Below are 25526 nucleotides of genomic sequence, written 5' to 3' on the forward strand. Positions count from 1 at the left end.
GGTAAAAGCAATTAGCGATAGTAGTGTTAACATGTTTTTCGAAACGAAGGCTTTCATCGAAAATGACCCCTAGATTACGTGCCTCTGTAACGCGTTCGATGGGTTTATCCTTTATACGTACTAAAGGAATATTATGTTCTATTCTTTTGACCTGACTAGTGGACCCAAGAATCATATACTTTGATTTGGAAGGATTCAAGACCAGTGTGTTCTTATCAGACCAAGAAGAAATGCATTCCAAGTCACTGTTAAGTTTCGAAATTGCCTGCTGTGTCTCAGAAGGGCGAAAAGATATATAAACTTGAATATCATCAGCATATAGGTGATAATTGCTGTAATTAATGCAGTTGACGACATCGGCGCTATACAGGATAAAAAGTAAAGGTCCCAAAATAGAACCTTGAGGAACACCTCGGCCAACAGTTGAGCACTGAGAGAAACACTGAGAACCATCCTCTTTTGTAACTACTACTATTTGAGATCTATTTTTTAAGTAGCTGTCGAACCATGAAATTGTTGATCTACTAAAACCATAATAGGACAATTTTGAGAGCAATAGGGGGATATTGATGGAATCAAATGCACGTGAATAGTCGAGCAATGCAAGCACTGTACCCATCCCCCTATCCTGTGAAGTTATGATGTTGTCGACTACATCAATCAATCCACCAACAGTAGACCTGTGTCTTCTGAAACCCGATTGCATTTCAGGTAGAATCTTGTTAACCTCCAGATACTTTAATACTTGCATATGAACGATTTTTTCAAGGATTTTCGACATACATGGAAGTATACTTATAGGCCGGAGATCCTTGACTTCTAGAGGATTCCCGTTTTTCGGGATAGGCTTTACCAAAGCCTGTTGCCAGATCACAGGAAAGGTATTTGTCTCAATAGACCTGTTAATAATATGAGTGAGATGGGGTAATGCTTCTGACGCAATCATTTTAAGCATATCCAGTGAGATGTCATCAACACCCAACGCTTGCGACTTCAGACTATTTAAAACCTTCGCGACCTCCCCAATGGTAACAGTCTCAAGCTCAAAGGTAACATCACCAAACCTATGGAATTCATAAAATGTGAGATTTGAAAGTGGTGCTATTTTTTGTCCTGGCACATCAAGGAAGTGTGCATTTAATTGATTTACATCACAGAGATGAGAAGGAATTATGCAATTTTTGTATGACTTAACCTTCACCAATTCCTTTACATGCCTCCATAGTGTACGAGGGTTTTTAATATTAGAATTAATGAAAGTCTCAAAGAATGCATGTTTTTCGCGAGTTAAAGCCGAGTTAACATATTTTTTCAAATCTGTGTAGAAAATTATATGCCCGGGTTGCTTTGTCTTTCTAGATCTTCTTTGTGCCTCGTCACGACGCCTCATCATTAATTTGATATTGTATGTTATCCACGGTGGCTGTTTGCTCTTTATGTGAATAACTTTTTTAGAAGCGTGTTTATCAAAGAGTGCCAGGACATAACTAGAAAAGACAGCCACAATCTCATCTACGTTTTGCAAAGAAAAAATAATATCCCAATCCAACAAAGTGAAAGACTCATTAAAATCTTGAATATTTATATCCTTCAGTGGTCTGTAAACAATCCATTTAGGCGTTGGCTTGTCCTTTCCGATATCTAGAACACATGAGACAAACGCGTGGCTACTCAGGGCGGATATGTAGTCCACGTTAACGTTTAACACGGTAGTGTTCGTACATACAAGGTCAAGTAGGGTCTCAGTGGTATCTGTGAAATGTGTAGGTGTGACAACCAGCTGACTTAAATTGGTGGTGGTTAAGAAATCACACAACTTCCTATAATTAGTGTGGCTTTTATTAAGAAAATCAATATTAAAATCTATTATATAATTGGTCCCATTTAAATTTATTTGAGATCTAAGAATTACTTTTCGAGTTATATCTAATAATGCGTTTTTACTTGACGCTTTTTTCGTCGACCTACGTTGTACCACATAACTTTTTACCGTATGTACCGATTTTGATAATTCTTTTTTGTTGGAAAGGAGATATCCCTAGTTTGGTACCATGATAAGGAAACCAGGATCTGATGATAGGATCCCAGAGAAATCGAGGAAAACTCTCGAAAATCCACAATAACTTTTTACTAGGTGTACCGATTTTGATAAATTTTAATTTTATCGAAAGCATGTGGTCACATTGAAATTTTATCGAGATCTTATAACTACTTTTTGAGTAATCTTTGATAACGCGTAGTTACTTGACTATGTTTTCGTCGATCTACGCTGTATTACTCGTCGATGTAATTGAAGTCGGTTTTTTTTTCGTTTGCGAGCAAACACAATTATAAAGATTTTAAAAGAGAAAAATATTTTTTTAGAAACCTTATACACGAAAATTGCTAAACTTACCGGAAAAAAAAATCGTCTGAAAGAATAATAGGAATTGTCAAATCTGCCTGCTTTTTTTAATTTTTTATATTGTGTGCGATTCTGGACTCGAAGACATTTCTACTGGGGGCCGTCGAGTGTGAAGCGTTTATCTATATAAATAAAAATGAATGTTGCTAAGCGCATAACTCGAGAATGGCTCGTCCAGTTCGGCTAATTTATTTTTTAGTGTGTTCCTTAAGGCCCATGGAAGGTTTTAAAACTAAAAAAAACGTAAAAAAAATAATTTTTACTATTAAATTTTGCCACAACGAAGTCTGCCCGGGCATATAGTTTAAAATATTTAGTATTTAATGAACATAACGTATGGCATTATACCTGTCACAGTTATGTCATGACTTGCGTTTGACTTCCTGACTACCTCGAAAACAGACTATCATATTGTGTGTATGTTACAAATGCATTTTATTAATTTATTTTATTCTTCTCTTTCACTGTTACTGTCTCAAAACTTGTATACAGAGTGAATGTCGTCGGATCTTTAATAAACCCTTTCAAACAAACTTTTGATGACGGTTGCTTCGGAGAAGGACAAGTACAATAAAAGGGACGTTCCCCTTTATTTATGTTTCTTAGACGATGTTGGTAAATAATTTAGTGTTTCATAATATAAAATAAACCTTATTATATTAATATTGAGTTAATTAAAATAAGCTTATATTAAAAATATACTAGAATAATTGTGTTTGCAGGCAAAAAAAGGAAAACCGACTTCAATTATATCGACAAGTAATACACCGTAGGTAGACGAAAAAATAGTCAAGTAAATTCACATTATCAAAGATTACTCCAAAAGTTGTAATCAGATCTCAATGAATTAAATATTATCCAAATCGGTACACCCAGTAAAAAGTTATGCGGATTTTCGAGAGTTTCCCACGATTTCTCTGGGATCCCATCATCAGATCCTGATTTCCTTACCACGGTACCAAACTAGGGATATCTCCTTTCCAATAAAAAATAATTATCAAAATCATTTCATAAGCGACGGAGTTATCCCCAAACATACATAAAAATATATATATAAATATACGGTCGAATTGAGTAACCTCCTCCTTTTTTTGGAGTCGGTTGAAAAATACAATTAAATTTTGAGTAAGTACATATTTGAAACTGATAAAGTAAATAAAATACGTGCCTCCTATTCACGGACATGTAAATAATATGACAGCTTTCCAAACAAAATATAAACGCCCATACCGCGAAAAATGTCTATAATAATATAGTCAAGACCACGACACTAGTACATCGTCCAGTTACCGGGATCAGTACAATAAAGCTAGGCTATAAAACATCATTCTATATTCATCGTAACTGGGCGGAAAAATTCTAATAAATAATACACGTGGAAACTGAAGACTATCCTCATAATTAAAGTAAGTATAAAGTTCGTGAGTCGTATTTATATAAAATTTGATTGAATATCGAAAATGAAATAAAGAAAATCATTTCATATTACTAGTATGATTACAAACCTCCGAAGCATGAAATTATATTTCAATAAACAAAATTAACATATAAAACTTCACAAATAAAACCAGTGAGCCGATATAAATTGTACAATACAATTTTCACGGCAAAAGACGCACTCCATATTTGTTCGTTTCGAATTGAATTTGCTCGACACGAATGGTGTATTGTGAAGAGAAGCGGAGGCCTCAATATTGTTCAATACTTACAATAGTTTTAAGCTGTACTTCACGATATCTTTCAAGAATTTAAAATTTTAAGACCTCTTTTATATATTATGCCTTTAATATTATATTTTTTTTATAATTTTATTTATCTATATATTAATACGTGAAGCAAAAACTGTGTACCCCTTTTTACGAAAATTGCACGGACGGAGGAGTATGATACTTATAGTTTATATAAAGAAGGAGTGCGGAATGCTAATATTTTTAATTTTTTTAAAAAATTTGGCATCGCGCGGTTTGCGCATATGCCACTGACAAATTTTTATTAAAATTATGCATAAAATATATTAAATCAATAAAAAAATAATACGCACACTACCTTGTATTTGACACACACACACGCATTAGATGCTATTTTGTTGATTGTCAAAGTCTGTAGTCAAATTGAAAAATTTAAAAGCGGTTATTTTCATTATGTTTCGTTTTTTTTATTTTACATTTTTAATTATGGTTAAATTTTGACCACTGACCACTAATATTTATTAAAACACGAATTTCGTTTAATTATTCGAAAGTACGAGTTATCAATTACGTTTAAAAAAAAAAAAAATTTTATAAAAAACTGTTCCGCCTCGATGAAAGCCGACACGGTTCATTTATCACAGGACGTCATGACGTCACGTCGACGTCATGCCTTCGTCGTGTTGACATCAGCTACGCAACTAATTGATAATAAAGGATAGTCGCACCTTAAAATGGTACCGACAAATGAGGTAGATTAAAATGATTAAACGTTGTAGTAATCAATATTCGTTTTACTTTGAATAAGATTCAAGCATCGATTAGTGTACAGAGTTTAATAAAATCGTGACTTGATTACTTTTCGGTAAATCCCGAGCGTATTTATGTTAGGAAATTAAAACTACATCTATTTTATTTTATCTGTCAACATTTAAGGCTATTTTTCAATCACTGTTAGTCGAAATAGATAGACCTAAAGCTGAGTGGTGAAAGATTTACTGCTATTTGTTCTGAGTTTTTGAAAGCACACTCTTAAACACACACACACACACACACACACCACTGCTTTCTGTATCGTAACTATAAAATGAAATGATAATAAGGTTACATAAATATAGGATGTTAATGATAGGAATAAGAATTTATTATTAAGCTGAATTACCAGCAACCCAATCGGTAATATACTATTTACTTGACTATACTATAAAATACTATATTGACCCGTAACGACTTAACCGTGAGGAATTGTACAGTACCTAAAATTTACTTTTTATTGCACCTATGATACGACGAAATTTGTAGTATATATTTTTTCTTATAAACAAACAAAAAAAGAAGTATTCAATTTAGTGCATTCGTTCGGAAGTTTTTTTTTATATCACTAGGTCGGCAAACAAGCAAGCGTACGGCAGATTTTGAGCAGGAAATTCCTGCTGTGCCCTACCTCAGTTAAGCGAGTACATACTTTTGGCAATTCCTTTTTATACAGATAAGAATTCAATCACAGCTATCACCTACTTTTCATAAGTTGATATACATACACCACTAGCATTTTCTTTTGATTTTTGTTATTTAAAAGTGTTTTTTTTATAACGTAGCAAGCAAACCATTAACAATTTTTACAACTCGTCTTAAACTTTCGTTACTCAGAAAATTGTTGTCGGTAATAAAAAATAAAATCACTCACAGCGTAATCAAGTTACGCAAAATTGTCTTGAATTTTTTTTATCAAGAAATGAAGCTATTAAAATTATTATCACTCACATCTCGTCCATTAAGTAGCCAGGTAAGGTTGGCTGGCGGATCAGCTGGCGGTGACGTGCATTGTGCACGAAGCGAGTCTCCGGATGCGTACCAACCCTTCTCTGCCTTGATTGAAGGCTTTTCTGGCGGGAGTTCTGAAAATTAAATAGCATTTATTTTATGGAAATATAAATAAATATAACACCTGTAATATTCCACTGCTGGGCATAGGCCTCTTTCCCCGTGTAGGAGAAGGATTAGAACTTAATCCACCACACTGTTCCAATGCGAATTGGCGGATATATTCCTTACTATGAGTAATGATCGCTATCACCTGATAACAACCAGGTTCGATGGCTTAACGTGCTCTCCGAGGAACGGTGAGGAGACCCAAAAGGACTAAAATAAATATTCATAGTCCTGCCTACCTAACGAATTAAAAATAAATATAAATATGTTTTCAATTCGTTAGGTTGGTAGGACAATGAATATAATTTTTTTGTAGTAATAAAACCTAGAGTAGAAAGCGATGTCACAGCTATCTATTTCAAAGATTCGGTCAATAGGCAACTATCAAAATACGTCAACGAGAATATAGTACAAAAATATTTTTATGTTTGGAACCATTAAGATCCTTAAATACTAAAGTAGAATATTTTAATCTTCAAACGCTAATAATATAATTAATATTATATGGTTAGGTTATGCGCCCTTCCAGTTGGAAGTTTAACAAAGTTGTCTTTTTTTTTTCTTCAAAAACTGTATGCGTGTCAGGATTTCTGTTAATTGCATACCAGTTTGTAATGATGATCTTTAATTAGGATTATTGTGAGAATTTATGTTAAACTATGGATTAAGCCTACAAAAAAGGTGCACTCATACACCATATGTTATATACACAAGACTCAAGTGAATTTACATTTTAAATAGCCATTTTTTGTATATCAATAAAAAAAAAAACACCACAATATTTGGTAGCTACTAAGAAAAGGGACATGGAAATATATGTTAGAGTTTTAGGATAAGAAAACTAAAATTGAAAAGAATAATCCATTATTCAACATCGTACAAAGACTACAAAACTCTTGCTTTGCTCAAACTAAATCGGCAAACACACGTACGTGCCTTTTGAAAGGTCAAAGTATTTACCTCAAAGTACCCGCATGTGTGAAGATTTGTTATAATCCCCTCAAGGGATCTGAAGGTGTAGTAGTGGGTAATTATGGAAATTGTCTGTACTTTATGAGAGTACTGTCGAATTAAGTTCTTACAAGGCGCTTTGTTAAACCAGCGAGCGTTATAATCTGGTTACATAATTAGAGTTTTGACAATTTTCCATTTGTACAAAAATTCTATTTTGCATCAAACGAAATTTAAAAAAATGTTAGTAAAAATAATAAGAAACTAGAATTAGAATTGCCACCGACTGACTTTCAATTGGTTTCGGTTGGTGAAATATAATTTTGTTACTTTAATTTATAAAATATTTTATGTTCCGTATTACTTCAAACGTAAGATCTCTAGAAATAAAAATATAATAAATTTTTCTTTTCATCCCTAAACTTACCTTAAGTCGTGATAATATTTACTATGAGTCCTGGCTTTATATGTTCGTTAACTTTGCTTCGGAGCAGTGTATTGACATTTTCAGTTCGTTGAAGCCAACTAGGGCTGCTTTATTTTTTTAGATAAATCTAGCGCGAAATCGTTCTTTTGATTCGTTTGCTTCTAAAGTTTAATTGGAGCGGAAGCGATTTGTATGAAGACTTCCGTCGTTTATGATGATAATAAAATCTTTTAAAAACTGAAACCCAATAGATCTCGACTTAAAGATGGTTCCTTTAATTTATATTATATATATGAGCTAAAATAATTCGATGCCTTAATAATAAATGATTTCACGAACTTATTACAAATGAAATTTTCTTTTATATTTAATAAGAGTTTGGTATAAAATAGAAACATATTTGATTTTATTTTCCAGTTTCTGTTTGATAACACGTAAATAAATAATAAAATTATTATTAAATCCCTTTGATTTCGTTCTTGTTTCTTTGAGAGCTTCCCACCAAATATCGTATAAAACACGAAACGTTCGAGCAATCGTTATTGTATTTCATCCCGATTCAACAAGCGGATTTGTGTAAGAGAAAACATTCCGAATAAAGTGGGTTTACGGGAAACCTTACGCAAAACACGCAAGGCTTATACCGTATACCTATTTCTGTATAAAAGAAAACGTCGAGAAAAATCTTGGGATACAAGTAAATACCTACAGGGAGAATCTAAAAGCAGAGACCATGACGCTATGAAATGATGATACTGGACTTATTATATTACGCCAGGCTGATATTCAGTGTGGAGTGAAGAGAATTTTTCTTGAAAAAAGGGCTAAGATAAGAAAAATGAATAGATTTCAGGGAAATATTTTTAGAGTGATGGCTAAGTAAAATCTTTGTGAGTACATTTTCATTTCTCAATAGTGAATAATTAATACGAAATATAATGTTTTGTATAACTTATATAATTTTAATGTATGCGTGTATGTCTGTGAGCATGAGTGTGAGTGTACGTAAAAAAAGCCGTCAGCGTCGGACCACGTCTTAGTTTTAATTACTAGGCAGTCACAGAACTGTCTATTTGTAGTTCTAATGTAAATCGCCTGTGGTTAATAATGTATGTTTAACAAAAGGCATGCCATTGGGAGCCCGTGGATGTTAATTTTAAATATAAAAAATAAAAAAGTAAGTAATATATATTTATAACTGAGTTAGGGCACAGCAGGAATTTCCTGCTCAAAATCTGGAGTAGCCCGACTGGGGTAGTACTTCGACCTTACAGAAGATCACAGCTAAATAATACTATTTTCAAGCAGTATTGTGTTACTGTTGGTGAGTAAGGTGACCAGAGCTCCTGGGGGGATTGGGGATTGGGTCGGCAACGCGCTTGCGATGCTTCTGGTGTTGCAGGCGTCTATAAGCTACGGTAATCTCTTACCATCAGGTGAGCCGTACGCTTGTTTGCCGACCTAGTGAAAAAAAAAAATATTTTTTTTTGTATATATTAAGAAAAAAACAATAATAGTTGGCTGTGGGATTATTACTTTTAACTACGTTTAAGGCTTATTTTTTTTTCAAATTTAGTTAATCAAAACCAAGAAATCGTAATAAAGTAAGTATAATTGTCTTTGTTGGCAAACGAAAAAAACCGAGTTCAATTGCCTTGAGAAGTAATACAACGTAGGTAGACGGAAAAATAGTTAAATCAATATGCATTATCAAAGATTACTCCAAAAGTTGTAATCAGATCTCGATGAAATTTAAATGTGACCACAGGATAAACATCGGCTTTCGATTAAATTAAAAAGCATCAAAATCGGTACACCTAGTAAAAAGTTATGCGGATTTTCGAGGGTTTCCCTCGATTTCTCTGGGACCCGTTCATCAGATCCTGGTTTCCTTATCATGGTACCACACTTAGGATATCTCCTTTGTAATAAAAAAAGAATGATCAAGAACTTCATAAACGACGAAGCTATCCCCGAACATACATTAAAATAATTGTGTTTGCTCGCAAACGAAAAAAAAACCGACTTCAATTACATCGACGAGTAATACAACGTAAATCGACGAAAAAATAGTCAAGTAACAACGCATTATCAAAGATTACTCAAAAAGTAGTTATCAGATCTCGATGAAATTTAAATGTGACCACATGATAAACATCAGCTTCCGATTAAATTAAAAATCATTAAAATCGGTACACCTAATAAAAAGTTATTGCGGATTTTCAAGAAGTTCCCTCGATTTCTCTGGGATCCTATAATCAGATTCTGGTTTCCTTATCATAGTACTAAACTAGGGATATTTTCTTTCCAACAAAAAAAGAATTATCAAAATCGGTACACCCAGTAAAAAGTTATTGCGGATTTTCGAGAGTTTCCCTCGATTTCTCTAGGATCCCATCATCAGATCCTGGTTTCCTTATTATGGTACTAAACTCGGGATATCTCCTTTCTAATAAAAAAGAATTATCAAAATCGATACATCCAGTAGAAAGTTATGCGGTATAATACAACGTAGGTCGACGAAAAAAGCGTCAAGTAAAAACGCATTATTAGATATAGCTGGAAAAGTAGTTGTTAGATCTCAAATAAATTTAAATGGGACCAATTGGCACACACCACCTTTCGATTAAAAGAAAATTTGTCGAAATCGGTCCACACGGGCAAAAGTTCTGATGTAACATACATAAAAAAAAAAAAAATACAGTCGAATTGAGAACCTCCTCCTTTTTTGGAAGTCGGTTAAAAAACATATGCGGTCGAATTGAGTAACCTCCTCCTTATTTGAAGTCGGTTAAAAAAATCTAGTCGATGTTTTTTTGTGTATATAAATACACGTTGAATAAGTTTTTTTTTGTTTCTATATATATATAAAGTGATTGGTAAAGTAATTGGTACGCACATATGAAATTACAAGAACACACATTGGTTAGAAGACTACTACCGCGATAATATCACAAATAGTGAAGCTTATTAATTAAAAGTACCGTCAAGCACACAGCAACGCGCAAGATGAGTTGAAATGATTTGACAAAACTACAAACTATGCAAAGATTCAAATCGCGTATCAGTTGAATATTGTCTACCTTTCATTTAATATTTCACTATTAAATACCTGAAATTCAAATCAAAGTTTTAACCAATCCGTGTGGTGTGTTGTTCGGAAACGCAAAGAGGATTTGTGCAATCGACCGTTCTGAAACTAAGATTTAGAGTCTAGTCTCTGGCACAAAACCAAAACAACCTTGCCAACGTTGAGAGTGATTTTACTTGAAATGTATCGCAGTTTATGCGCGTTTGCATAGCGTAAGTACTTCTTGATTGAAATGCGATACTAATGTCAGATTTAGCACTGCCGTTGTCCAACAAAATTGTAGTATATTTTTTAAAATAATTATATTCAAACTATTTTTAGTAATATATAATTATTAATTACTAGCTGCGCCGCGCGGTTTGACCCGTGTAATATCCGATACTGTGGGAATATCCGGATAAAAAGTTGCCTATGTTGAGTTATTCTAAATTTACAGATATCTAGGTACCAAGTTTCATTAAAATAGATCCAGTAGTTTTTTTTATGAAAGAGTAACATACATACACATACATACATACATGCACACATACATACATACACACATACATACATACATACATACATACACACATACATACATACACACATACATACATACACACATAAGCATTCTTATTTATAACATTAGTAGGATGTATAAATATATTTCAGTTGAATTGCTACACTAAGCCGAACTACCTCTATAAATATTATAATATACAGCGGCCACTGTCACAACATCTGTTTTAATTGTGTTACTTTGCGGTTGGTCAAAGTTTCCGTTTACTGCTTCGAGTTTGATTTAAAATAAAGGCATTCTTTTATTTTATTATATTTACATACGTGAAAAGAAATCAGTTCTTATTTTTATTTGGATTCGAAAAGGCAGTCAGCTGTCAGCGACATCCTCTAAAATAATGACTTGAGCGATATATGCATATGTCGGCATTAGCGCTGTCTTACGCAATTAGAAAGGAATTATTAAACAACAGATGCAACGATCGCGCCACCTAGCACATCGTTCGATAGTCACCTACCCTCATTTATTATATTACTCGAGTTATTCTGACGTGTATAAAAAAACGAATAGTGCAACCGCCGCTAAGGCAGTCTTGGCTCTGGCTTGGCACGATACATTTGTTGTATCCTGCTAGTAGCTTAGCCTAGACTCATTCGATAATTAATTTGTGCATACGAATTAATTGTTACATATTATGGCGGATAACTCGAGCAGTGAAGGTGAGCGTTGATGCGCATTGCAAAAGGGGCCTCCTTAAACCTACACCTGGGTCGCAAGTCCTAGGCACTGCTCTGAGTTACTCCCTATGCCACACGATAGATTGGATCGGATCGCATTACATTACGTACTACCTACATAGTATTGTAAAGAGTGCGAGTATAACCTACATCCGCGCCCTGCAAATATAGAAAACGAGCTTCCAATTCAGTCGAAAGACTACATCAGAAGCGGGATAAGATCCACCCCCACTTTCAAAATTTAACTAATTTAGTTAGTTACATGGAACGAAGAAATGTCTCTCTTCGCTTCCGGTATGGAAGCTATGTCAGAAAATAGCTGAAGTTATAGGCCCACCTTCTGACGATACATCTGTTTTTAGCGATTGTGCAAGTCAGTTGCAATATTTGGTGGTGATTAGTGGGTACATCGATCATCGTTTTATTTTCTTTTATTAGTGGGTACATCGGTATTTTAATTTCTTTTCAGTCGTTCTGTTGTATTCTTAGCGGTTAGTAAGGTGGTTGAAGGGGCCTTGTACGCCCGGGCCATGGGTAGCTGGTTGAAGGGGCCTTGTACGCCCGGGCCACGCTACAGAGTGAGGGTGAAGGGGCCTAGCACGCCCGACCCACGGTTGTTAGCTGGTTGAAGGGGCCTTGTACGCCCGGGCCACGCTACAGAGTGAGGGTGAAGGGGCCTAGCACGCCCGACCCACGGTTGGTAGCTGGTTGAAGGGGCCTTGTACGCCCGGGCAACGCTACAGAGTGAGGGTGAAGGGGCCTAGCACGCCCGACCCACGGTTGTTAGCTGGTTGAAGGGGCCTTGTACGCCCGGGCCACGCTATAGAGTAGGGGCGAAGGGGCCTAACACGCCCGACCCACGGTTGGTAAGCTGGTTGAAGGGGCCACGTACGCCCGGGCCACGCTATGTTAGGAAGGGATGAAGGGGCCTAGTACGCCCGACCCGCTAGTGCATTATGGTCTCAGCGTTTTGGTCAGGAATAGCCGAACAGTTATTAAAGTCACTCGTTACTGTTGTATAGGTCGGGAGGAGTAACGCCGAGTTGGCGGATGCACGACATGGACGCACGAGGTCATGCGATTGTCAGGGTTTAGCTAGCTATTTTAGACGTTACATAGCTGATCTTGCCCGATAGCCGCTTGTATTGTCGACCGCTTCTATCAACAGTGAAGCCAGCGCAGCACGCAGCGAACGGCGCGTGGACGTGTGCAGCGTTCAACCTCCGAAGGGCACATTACAACACAAAGATAAACACGAGGACGTGTAACTTGTCAGACTCAGGTCCGTGGGTGAGCGACGTGAGTTTAACTCTGGCGGAGGTCGTGGTCAATGGAGACCGTTGTTGTGAGATAGTAATTTGATTGCTCTTCGGCTAGAGAGCCATGGTGTTAGAGGTATTTACTCGAGCATTTCTGGAAGTTTGGTTGTAACTTGTTGCCGAAGTCTATAGTATTGGTCGTGATGACGTCGATGGTACATGGCTGTGGTATTTATCTGTAGTGATTAGTTATAATTGAGATTCTTGTAAAGTTCTTCGAATAACTTAAGTTTAGAGCGTAGAGTTTGTCTACTTTCCCCTTTTATGTTGAGTTTGACTGAGTGGTACAAGGCATTGTTGTGGCTTTTTCTTCTACTCCAGGCTGACTATCACACGAGGGCGTGTGCTAGCAGGATGGCCGTGTCGGCATTAGCGCTGTCTTACGCAATTAGAAAGGAATTATTAAACAACAGATGCAACGATCGCGCCACCTAGCACATCGTTCGATAGTCACCTACCCTCATTTATTATATTACTCGAGTTATTCTGACGTGTATAAAACGAATAGTGCAACCGCCGCTAAGGCAGTCTTGGCTCTGGCTTGGCACGATACATTTGTTGTATCCTGCTAGTAGCTTAACCTAGACTCATTCGATAATTAATTTGTGCATACGAATTAATTGTTACATATTATGGCGGATAACTCGAGCAGTGAAGGTGAGCGTTGATGCGCATTGCAAAGGGGGCCTCCTTAAACCTACACCTGGGTCGCAAGTCCTAGGCACTGCTCTGAGTTACTCCCTATGCCACACGATAGATTGGATCGGATCGCATTACATTACGTACTACCTACATAGTATTGTAAAGAGTGCGAGTATAACCTACGTCCGCGCCCTGCAAATATAGAAAACGAGCTTCCAATTCAGTCGAAAGACTACACATACAATTTTAAAATTAATGTATGTTTAGATATTATTAGTGAAAAATACAATCAATTCAAAACATTCCATCAATCATCAAGTTACCGACAAATATTTATTTATAAAAAAGGGTCGAATTATAATTTTACAAAAGCTTCAAATTTTCTTTGACATTAAAGAAAAGGAACATATAAAACATAAAATATAATTGGATTCACTTGTTTTTACTAGGTTTTAGTTTCACACTGCATCACTTTATTAAAAACAGGGTCGTACTCGAGCTCTGCTCGACTCAGTGGGAAGCGGCTGTTTATTTGCGAGACTCATATTTGAAATATAAAGGTAGGGTGACGTCACAGGTGGTACGGCCAAAAGGCGACCGACTTTGTAATTCAAATTCGGTCCTGTTAACGGGTTACCACTGGGATATCCGCGGGAATTTAAATGTGGAATATTAGATTGTGAAATACACCGCCTTAATATTCTGAGTTGATAAAATGGTGAATTTTAAAAGATTTTTTCGGATCCCTCTTGGCGGATTCTACTTCATTTACATATTACGATGTTCATGCAAATTCAACTATATGCTATAATACTAATTTTACTCCTACTTCGATATCTTCTTTGAAAAAAATCAAATAGTTTGAGCTGAATAAATTGACCGTTTTATACTTTCAACTAGGTACAGGAGACCCCTTTTAACCTGTAAACTTTACGTTTTCAGACTGTAATTTTTTAATAAAAAAATCAAATAATATTTTTCGATTACGCTCTTCAGTCAATTCAAATTCTTGATAAGTTTCTGCAAAAAGGTTTTAACTAAGTAGACGTTCGTTTCTCATTTGTATGCACGAAAAAAGGGATTCAGGACAATCACGTTCCACGTAAAAAGCAAGGGATTTTCGCCTATATTTTTTGGGATCAATCCTTCAATTCCAACACGATCTCCATCAGATATGGCCTTGAAGGTTCTCAATACTTTATAAGTAATGCTATAGTTTAGAGACCCGAATGTAATTTTTCGTCAAAATGTAAGGAATATGCTGAATACGAAAATTTTATTATCTAAAATATTTAGTTAGTCGAACTACTACTTGCATTGTTAGTTTTTATTATTTTCATTTTTGTAGGTATTGGGTTTACATTGATTGTATACAACTATTCTTAAAAACCTTTTTTTTTGTATCGCAGGGTAACCCATTTATGGGTGATATCCAGGGTAGGCAGTCCTAGACCGATTCCTAAAAAGCCTGGACCAATCGTAAATTGATGTATTTTTTTCGTCCATTAAGTTTTATTCAAGATTCGTTACGATTTTCTGATATATATAGATTCCCTTACCACTGTAAGAGTTTCATTATTTTGTTTCACAAAGACGAAATATATTAAATTTTTAAAAATGATTTACTGCATTATAAATTTTATATGCCACACAAAATTTCGAAACAATTCATAATAATATCATCTTTTATTAGACTTTATTATACTTAGATTCTGGGCCTACGTAGACAGATACTATATAGCTAATCAGGACCTGTACTACAGGAATATATACTACGTAATATTTTCATTATTTTTTCCCCGCTAAAGATTTCCTCCTCTCGGTTAGTGCAACGGATTAACAAATTTAATTTATTCAGTTTATGCAACAGCGCTCAGAGCGATATTAAACTCCGCCCATAAACTGTTGAAAGGTCCTATTCCCACTCCGGTATGCGAAAGTTTCCCACAAATGTGTTTTTCTTGCTACCTCCAACTTTGATATTTCACCTACTTTACATTCAAGGAAGGCGGCTGAAAGACGTCCGTCGGATGCCAAGTTAAGCCAATATTACGGAATCACCGATCGGTTATAAGACGGGTTATGGTCGCATCCGAATTCTTTTATACGGATTTATGAGGATGGCTTTATTGGTTAGGAGTTAGCTCGATGTGAAATCAACGAGCTATTTTAAAGAAGTTTTCCTGCTCTCCATAGTCCAAGTGCTAATTGTACATTAGTTTCTTTGTAATTAGATATTTACAAAATTCATAGAAATATTATATGTTTACTTACATTTTTTTTCGTAACCCTGATTTTTTAAACAATTTACGCACGATTTTTTGTTACTTAAAATTGTTTGCCACAAATTCTGTTTGTTAATTATACATCATAGTTTTATCGCTTGCAATACATTTAACATGAAATACTTAGCGTTATTGAAATAACACGAGAAAAACAAAACAACATTTCTAATTCCGTGATAATAAGTCAATGTTTAGGATGATCTTCTACACAAAACCGACCACAAACCCTTTAACCACGGAGATATAAAATTTTTTTATTGTTATCAAAGACGAAAATTATTAATAATATAAAGAAAACAATTTAAATCTAATTTATTCTCTCATCATTAAAATCTCTGGGTCATAACATACCACAATTCCACTGCATTGCTTTTTCATCAGCAATATTTTTGCCAGAACGCATTTAACCGCGCCAACACTCACCACAACTGTTATCAAAGGAACATCGTAAACCATATCATGACTTAAACACTAAATTTTAAAGGAAACATTTAAATATAGAACATATCGCGCGATTGCGGGTTAAGGTATGCCATAATTCTCCAACATTGCTTCTTCATTAGCAATATTTTTGCCACAAAACACTTAACCGCGCCGATATAAAGTGTTAATAGCTTTTAAACATCATAGCATTATTTTCGTGGTCGCTGTACCGTTGAGCGTGCACACGTTATTGCTGCTATAACTCTTTTTACTTTAAATCGCTAAGCCAAAAGAGGGTAATATATTACACAATACGTTATAAACATTCGTTCTTGTTATAAATGTTTAAGATTTTCGTAACCTCTTGTAATTGTTATATAGTTCCTTGGTTTACATTTTGTGGCAATATGTTCTAGTTAGATGTAATTTTTGTATCGTTTTAGAGCTTTTTGAAGTAAAATTTTTAGTTTGTTACGTTTTCTACTGTTTTATCCACGCTTGACTTGTGGAGTAATCTGGTGGATGCGTGATGAGAACGTTACGAAAAGTGTGATCGGGTGAGGTAAACGGAGCTAGAGGCACAGGTGCGAGCACCCATTTTCTTTATCTCTTTTTCTCATAGCCATTTACGTTTCATATATCTAAGAGGCAGTGCAGGCCTAATGTGCACTGCTAAAGAGTATTTAATTCAGTCGCGTGGTCTAAAGCACTCGTTTTTTAAGCTAATAATTTTAAAGAAAAATAAAAACACTTTATTTTAGAGATTAAACAATTGTATTTATAATAATCTTTCAGGAAGGTTCGTTCTTCAATAATTGAAGAAATTATTAAGCAATTATTGCTTAACATGTATTTACTCGTAATAAATCGATATATTGTATTTTTATGATAAAAGTAAATAATTGATTTTATTTGAACTAATTGATCTAAATAATATTTTAATGAAGAGACGAACATTTTCAGGTTAGAAAACATGTTTTTAAGTAAAGAACATGTGAATGAACTTAACGGTCTTGTTCGTTTGCCTATCTACGAGTACTTTAGAAGGTGGGATGGGATCCTGTGTGTATACTTATGTGATCAACATCCGAGACAGTATTCTGAAGTGTATCTGACACAAACCGCTAATGTAGTAAACACCCTCCCAATACCTTTGTTCCATGCCATATATAACTTACCTCTTATAATACCTCTTTAATACATATACAATGAGCAGTTTCTATGCAAACACTTCTAATAAAATACCAAACTACTTATATCTGCTTTTTATCAAGCAAAATATGGGAATGCATCACATTTCACATGTTTACGATGCGTAAATTTTTTATTTTATATAGTATATAATATGACTATGTATCATTTAATTAACTAAAACTAAACTCGACATTCGTAAATAATTATTTGTCGTAAATGTTTTTAAGAGTGACAAAGTCTTGTATTTAAATAATATGTTCACGTACATTACATATTAGCAACATTTTTTTAAATAAAAAAAATGTTTTAAACTGTATATTAAACTGAATGCAACGGTCATATTTTTCAATTTGTCACTGAAATCTTGATCTCAGTCTCAAGTTAAGTGTATCAAGCGATAAAGCGCTTAGGCATATTTCATTTAAGAGTGATTTATCGTAGCGATAGCGGAATGTTTCGCTTAAGCGATTTCAGATCGTTTCGCTTAAGCGGTCGCAATAATCGATCGATATTCGCTTCATTTTTATTGCGACTTCGCTGGCGAGCCGTGACGATTGAGATCGGACGCGGTAAATTTTTAAAGTAAGCCGGGCTAAAAAATTACGCTTTGACTTTAAATTATTTGGAATGCCAAAACGTATCAAAGCAGGAAAAAGCTTTAAGTGAATCATTTCTATAGTTTGTCGTAAATCATCTACAATTTTAATTGGGGATTTTCGTTTTAGTAAGCAAATTTTGTTATCTCTAAAACAACACTAATGAAAGCAAGTCAAACATGTACAAGTACAAGTACATAAGGTCAATTTACATTGTTTTTTTTATTACTTGACTTAGCTGAGTGTATATATTGCTGAACGAAATATGCAAATGTGTCGAAAATTTTAACCCACTTTTTTTTTATTTCGACCATTATACATTCATTTACGACTTTGTAAAACAATGCAAATACTCGATTATTTCGTTCTTTATTATTTTTACGAGTATCATTCGTTTTAAGACAATGTTAGCCAGTGCCCTCGTTTTGATATTTGAGAATACAGATCTTACACTCTGTTTCACTTTACGACGTATGTATGTGCATTTAACTAAAGATTAAGTGAATTGCTCCCGTTTAACTTATTGCTGTTTTCTGGCTCAGTGTGGTTCTTACACGATCGTCTGTTTTATCGCTTCTAGGTACCCACAAACAAACTGCATCCGTTGGATTGATGGGTACTTGAGTTGAAATAGTAAAAACTTTATTCGAAATTTAATATAAAACTAGTTTTACGTTATTTTTGAATTTGGCAGCGCGTTTTATAGATTTCTTGAAGTTGAAACGACTCGTGCCGGATGTTGAAAATTACAACAACAGGAGACTTAGAGTATTGATAACGGTAGTAAAGCAGTAAGCGGTAGATGCACATACAATTTCAGGTTTCATCATTTCAGCCTATTGCAGTCCACTGCTGGACATAGGCCTCCAAAAGTTCGCGCCAAAAATGCGTGAACTCATGTGTGTTGCCCATAGTCACCACGCTGGGTTGGTGACCAGGGCTGGCTTTGTCGCACCTAAGACGCTGCTGCCCGTCTTCGGCCTGTGTATTTCAAAGCCAGCGGTTAGATGGTTAACCCGCCATCGGTCGGATTCTTAAGTTCCAAGGTGGTAGTGGAACCTTGTTATCCCTTAGTCGCCTCTTACGACACCCACGGGAAGAGAGTGGCTATAATCTTTGGTGCCGTAGCCACACAGCACAATTTCAGGTTTAATCTAAACTAATGAAAAATATTTTTGCAAGCAATATTGTTAATAGAAGACGTCTGTGAATTTGTGTAGTTAGTGATTTAAGGCCACACATGACTTGTCATATTAAAGGCCATTAAATTCTTTGTTCAGAACAGTTAGAGATAGTCTAACCTCTCATTATTTATACAAAACACAGCTGAAAATGTTAACTTAGCTGTGCACAAGATTTAATGAATTAGTCACAGCTAGGTCAGTACAACAACAGAACAACATTGTTGTAAACAACAAGATGCACGTACGTCGACTGTAAAATTTAGTTAAAATATTACAAATTACAGACAGTTTATTACATGCGATATTGCGATATAGTTACTACAGCTTTTTATTGTTGATTGCACACGTAAACTTTAGCTTTACTTAGTCGTAATTCTATTCCAATTGTATTTAGTTCATTTTATACCAGTATGGTCAACAATTGAAAGGACCAAAAGCGTAAGGTCAGCAGTTATCGTAGCCTACGAACGCGTGCAACACCAGAAGCAGTGTGGCCGATCTTATCTCTGACCCTCACCAGAAGTTATTCTCAAACTGACTTTGTTAAAAATTGCTAATAATAAATATGTATCTTTATAGTGGCACAGCGATAATACCAACTAGTCATTCGTAGAAAACGTTTCTGGCGATATCAATGTAGATGTTGATTGCGGTCTACGCTTTGACTGTGAGAAATGGTTTCATGGATCATAGAGATGTTAGTCTTATCGTGAATGTTTGTATTTTCGTTGTGTGTCCAGACCTCTGATAATTTTTTTACACTATTTTAACATTAATAGGTTTTCAGACAACTATTAGTTAATCTCACGGAAGTAGTGCGTATGCATACGTGGCGTCTAAACATTTGTGGCTAAGGTTTCGATTTCGGTTCTTGCTGGATAATTGTATATCTACGAATAGTGGTTTCCGGTCACTGTCCTTGTGGTCTCTCCATCGTACCTCGGAGAGCACGTTAACATGAGCGCGTTAACGCATGAGGACTATCATCCCGAATGTTATCATAAATACCTGATAGCGATCTTTGCTCATAGTAGCGAATATGTTCGCCAACCCGCAGTGAAGCAACGTGGTGGATTAACCGCCGATCTTTCTTATACATGGAGAAAGAGGCCTATTCCCAGCAGTGAAATGTTACAGATTAAATCGTGTATCGTGTCCTTTAAAAAATAAAGTACTGACAAAACATTTCGAACAAACCAAGTCAATGATAATTCAATATAAGTACTCTGGATCAGGTCGAACTGTTGTAGTTTTTGCGAGAGAATTTGCATTCATTTGATATGCGTTTTTAATGCACCTCCCTATCTACTTTAGTCCGAAATTTGCAAGTCAAACCTCTAATAACGTTTGCACAAAAATGAATTCTCTCACATATATCTGTGCCCAAAATTTAAATACATAATTGCCAGACCGTGGGTTCCCGATGTTTTGATGTCACTTCGCCTTTGATAACACCGGTTATGTTGCTTTTTGGTGTAATAAACCTATTCTTTATACGAAAAATACATGAATATTTGATTTACGGTCGTCCCCTTGACTAAAATGTTTGTCCTTGCTCACTTTTGCTTCTCATATTGTATTTTAGAATTTCGCGTATATGTTTGTCTAATGTAATGAGTTTTAGTATCATTTGGACTTTGATTTATAATAGTCGCTTCTAGTAAAATAATAATAAAATTTGCATAAAATTAAAAATGTAGTATCATAAATAAATGGCACTTAAAAAAAGTTTACTACTAATATTTTAGTTTTACAAACGTCATATTATACAGTCGTGTGACTGATATTACGTCACTTCCGTTATATATTTTTCTTACGGCTTTAGTCTCGCTTTTTTTTCAGTTCGGTCACCCAGCCAGATGTCAAGCCTGCCTTAAGGAACCTCGTTCCAAAATTTCAGTTGTGTAGGAGCAACAACGTTTTCTCATTAGTTCCTTAATCGTTTAAGGGTTTTGATTATGCACATTTTGAGAATATCTTACATATAACACTTTAATACAGCTTAAAATAAAATAAATTAAAGTAAAATAATACAGATGTAATAAAATGTTCGACTCATTGAAAATTATAAAAATAAAAAACAAAAAAAAAACAAAACATTACATACATACATTTTATTGTATTGTGAGTATGTAATGTATGTATGTCAGCTCCGACGCACGACTGGAGTTAACTCCATCTGTCCAACTGTTAAATAGGCACATAAAAGCCTTACTAGTCTAAGAAAAAGATTAATTCTATATCAAAAATGGTAAATAAACGAATCAAATAACGCCATCTATCGGGACGTAATAGGTTTAGGGTAATTGGGTTAGTTATTAGAAAACGTCGTCGTTTATCAGCTCCCAATAGTGTTCCGATAGATGGCGTTACGAGAAACGTAACGACGTCATTCATCATCATCATCATCATCATCACCATTTCAGCATATTGCAGTCCACTGCTGGACACAAGCCTCCAAAAGTTCGCGCCAAAAACAGCGCAAACTCATATGTTGCCCATAGTCACCACGTCGAGCAGGTGGTTTGGTGACTGCGGGCAGGAGGTCATTCGTTCAGTAGATTTTACTACTCATATTTTTTTCATACCCTAGGCCTTATATGAAAATCGGTTCTTATGGACTAAACTCCAAAATTATAAACGTAAATTTGTTTGATATTATTATTGACTATAAAGTAATATTTTTTTTTTTTTGTAAAAAATAATATTTTTTTCAATCCTTAACTTAAAAGTCCATATTTGTAACAGTAAAACTTTGTCTTATAATCATCATTTATTCCATGCTCAATACATCTCAGTTACCTTTATAATCTTAAATTATCTTTATTTTTTGTTTTAGAAACAAAACTCGTAACAACACATTACGTAGTCGAATAGAATAATAAATCATTAAATTTCCCAAGGATACACTTATTCCACACGCATTAGCTGACAAAATTGTTGGCTCCATAAAAAAAGACCCTAACGTGGGGAAAATTATTATAAATCTTCATAGTATTATCATAGAGCAAGTAAGAAAACTTTGCTCTTTGCAGCATTCGCGCGTAAGTGGGCTGTAACTCATTGGAGTATATGACTCCCGTGATCCTACCACTTGTTTACGATATCATTTCGAGTTTAAACTCGATTACGGCAGCAGCTAATCTAAAAAAGCAGATCGTAGATTATCTTTTTTTTTTTGTTTTGTGGTAATGGTATTTGTACATTTCAGTTATTCGAATTATCATAGGTATAAATAACTTCTTTTTTTTTTTAATAAAATTATTCGAAATAAAATTTTACATTATTAAATACGTATTTTTCTGTAATCTGTAGATAGTAAAATATTTCATTATTAAATTAGACCCAGTGATAATTATTGTATAACCTCATAGAAAACTCATTATACTTCCTTGTTTTTGCAAAATATTATTGTTTCGTTTCTTAGCTGTTTAATATTCTAGAACAATAAATTATTCAGTTTTCGTAAAATATGTTTAAAGTATTGTTGTTTATGGAATATTGAAATATTATTTATATATGCTTTACGCAGAGATTTTCTGATATCTTTATACAGATATTTATTTAAGATTGAATAATAATTGAAAACCATAATTATGAATAAATAAACCTCAAATTTATTTCACCGTGATTTTAAACAAGAGAATTGATTAACAAGGGAGAATCAACTGACAAGTGACTGACGCTCCAAGCGAAAATGATCCCAATGGTAATTAAAATTTATTTAATTTATACAGCTTTAGGATTCGGCCAAATTTATCAGGAAATCGTTAACTTCAAAACCTTTAGGGTATTGAAGTTTCAGGAACTTTTTTTCTGCTTTTTAATCTGGACTGCTTTTATATTTGCTTCCCATTAGATCTAAAAACGTCTTTTGTCACACACCCTAAAAGTTGAACTGAGAATCAATTTTTTTAAGACAATTAAAAACAACTAACACGATCTTCTTAATAACTTAATACCGATAGCGCTTCATAAAAAAATTATAATAATTGAAAAAAATTATTCTACGAGTCTTGAGACCAGTGGTACGAGATTTGATGGATTGTTGTCACAAACTATTTCTGCGGGTCACAAGTGAGAAATAACGCCAATGAGCCCCGCAGAAAGGTGACTGTGAAATATGCGAGGCTCACCGAATCGTTTCGGATTATTCGCGTCTTTGACTTACAAAATTACGGAGAGTTTTCCGCATCATTCATAGAGCTATTTTTTAGGTTTTTTTTTCACTTTTATATTTGGAGATTGATTTTAACTATTTTTATGAGTTCTACGTAATAACATAGCGCTAAAATAAATAAGGTCGTAGAACAATTTCGTCTCACGCACATATTTCGGAAGATAATTTGACACATACATATTGGGCCGGCAGTGAAGTAAATGAGAATTTTCGCCCAGCAGTTTTTCCCAACAGTGGAATAGACAGCTACATGAATATATTGTATAACACGATAACAATAAACACTTAAAATATTCTAAAGCAATCAAATTTGTATACGTGAAAGAGGAAAATATCAATGAAAAAACAAATATCTCGTCATTTTTACAATTGTTTTTAACAAAACATCTAATAGAATAACCGAGTGTGTTCAACAACGGCCAATGCATGGAATATTTTATATTTTCATAAACATTCGTACCGATCAAAAGCCGAGATTTGAACAATATTTTTCCAAGCTTTGTCGATCCGACATTTGATGGGTTTTTTGCACGTGGAAATTTTCGTTGGGAAATTCTATTTTTAAATATAACTGTTACAGGAAAACAGAGTACTTTAAACTTACTTCCGTTTTAATATAAAGATGTCATAGTAACATTATGCGTCTATAATTTATTTCGTTCTTGATAAATATTTTTATGACGGCTTTTCACAGCATTACATGCGCTATCCAAAAGAAGAGATGACGAGAGTTACTGTAATTTATTAAATATATTAAGAACTGTACAAAAAGTATGTGTGTGAGAGTGGGTGTACGCGTGTGTGCGTGTACTGCGATTTTGTATCCTGACCGTCAACAAAGTTTCCAGTTGGGACTGTTGAGTGTACTACTCTACTATTTATATATTTACGGGGAGATCCACAAGGACAACCATCCAAACCGGAAAGAAATATTTGTAGAATTACAAATATCCATTACGAGCGGGAATTGAACCCGCGAACCGTCGGTGTTTTTAGGCAACTACTCGCAACACGTGCATTGCGAGTAGCTGTTGAGTAGAGGTGTTGTTAAATTTTATATAGTTAAGTCAACATATAAAACTTAATTCAATAAGTCCATGTTATGTTTAACGTCAATATTAGGTTGGTATGCGTTTGTCTATTATATGTATACGAGTATATACGTCATGTAAATGTTATATGTTGACAAAATTATTTATTTTGGTACAGCTAAATTATGCTTTCTATTAATATCTTGTAATGATTAAATATCGATACAAAAAGGCTTTAATAAATGTATACGTAATAATTTTGATTTTGTATTAAGACAGAGGTTGTATTCGGATCCAAAAACTTCGTTGAATCTAGGATTAATTCTAGGAATTTCTTATATTAGGGGATTACGTTAAGGATACGTTGTAATATATTTGATCCAAATACAAGTATGTAGCAGCTGATAAATGTTTTTGTGAAGTAACAGTTTTCAGAAGCTACCAAACTGGTTTAAAATGTATAATATTTCTCTTGAAAGAGTAATATATAAACATAAATAAAAATAATTCCTCAAAATAAGGGTTTAATGGCATTGTTACTGTTGAAATATGTGATATATAATTGATATGTCTTAAATAAATTAATTAATTAAAATGTGAGACATTTAAAACCATGAAACGTTTAGAACAATGAAACAATAGCACTAGACATAAAATTTGACACGAAAATTCCATTCATCTAATTCATTAATTAATAAAAAACAATCGTAAAACAGGAAGATCAAATTCAATTGTCCAGTCGCATCGCAAGCTGCATAGTGAGTGAGCGTGTCGTTGAATAGAAAATAATAATTAAATAACATAATACCGGTTATTTAAAAGTAAACAACACCTGTGTGTCAAGTCCGGGAGTTGCTATTTACATTATGAAGCTTATGTTCAATGGAGGATAACTCATTTTCGGATAGCAGTGTAATGCAACTATGTGACTATGTTGACGAAG

General features: G+C 34.4%; 1 protein-coding gene across 1 annotated transcript in view; it reads right to left on the reverse strand.

Moving 5' to 3' along the window:
- Positions 1-25526, reverse strand: part of LOC123654771 — a 213070-nt gene that overhangs the window by 68509 nt on the left and 119035 nt on the right. The window contains exon 4 of the mRNA XM_045590656.1: positions 5857-5990. Coding sequence (XP_045446612.1) covers positions 5857-5990 — 134 coding nt within the window. The remainder of the gene's footprint in view (positions 1-5856; positions 5991-25526) is intronic.

Source organism: Melitaea cinxia, chromosome 6 (assembly GCF_905220565.1).
Source record: "Melitaea cinxia chromosome 6, ilMelCinx1.1, whole genome shotgun sequence".
In the NCBI taxonomy this organism is placed as follows: Eukaryota; Metazoa; Arthropoda; class Insecta; order Lepidoptera; family Nymphalidae; genus Melitaea; species Melitaea cinxia.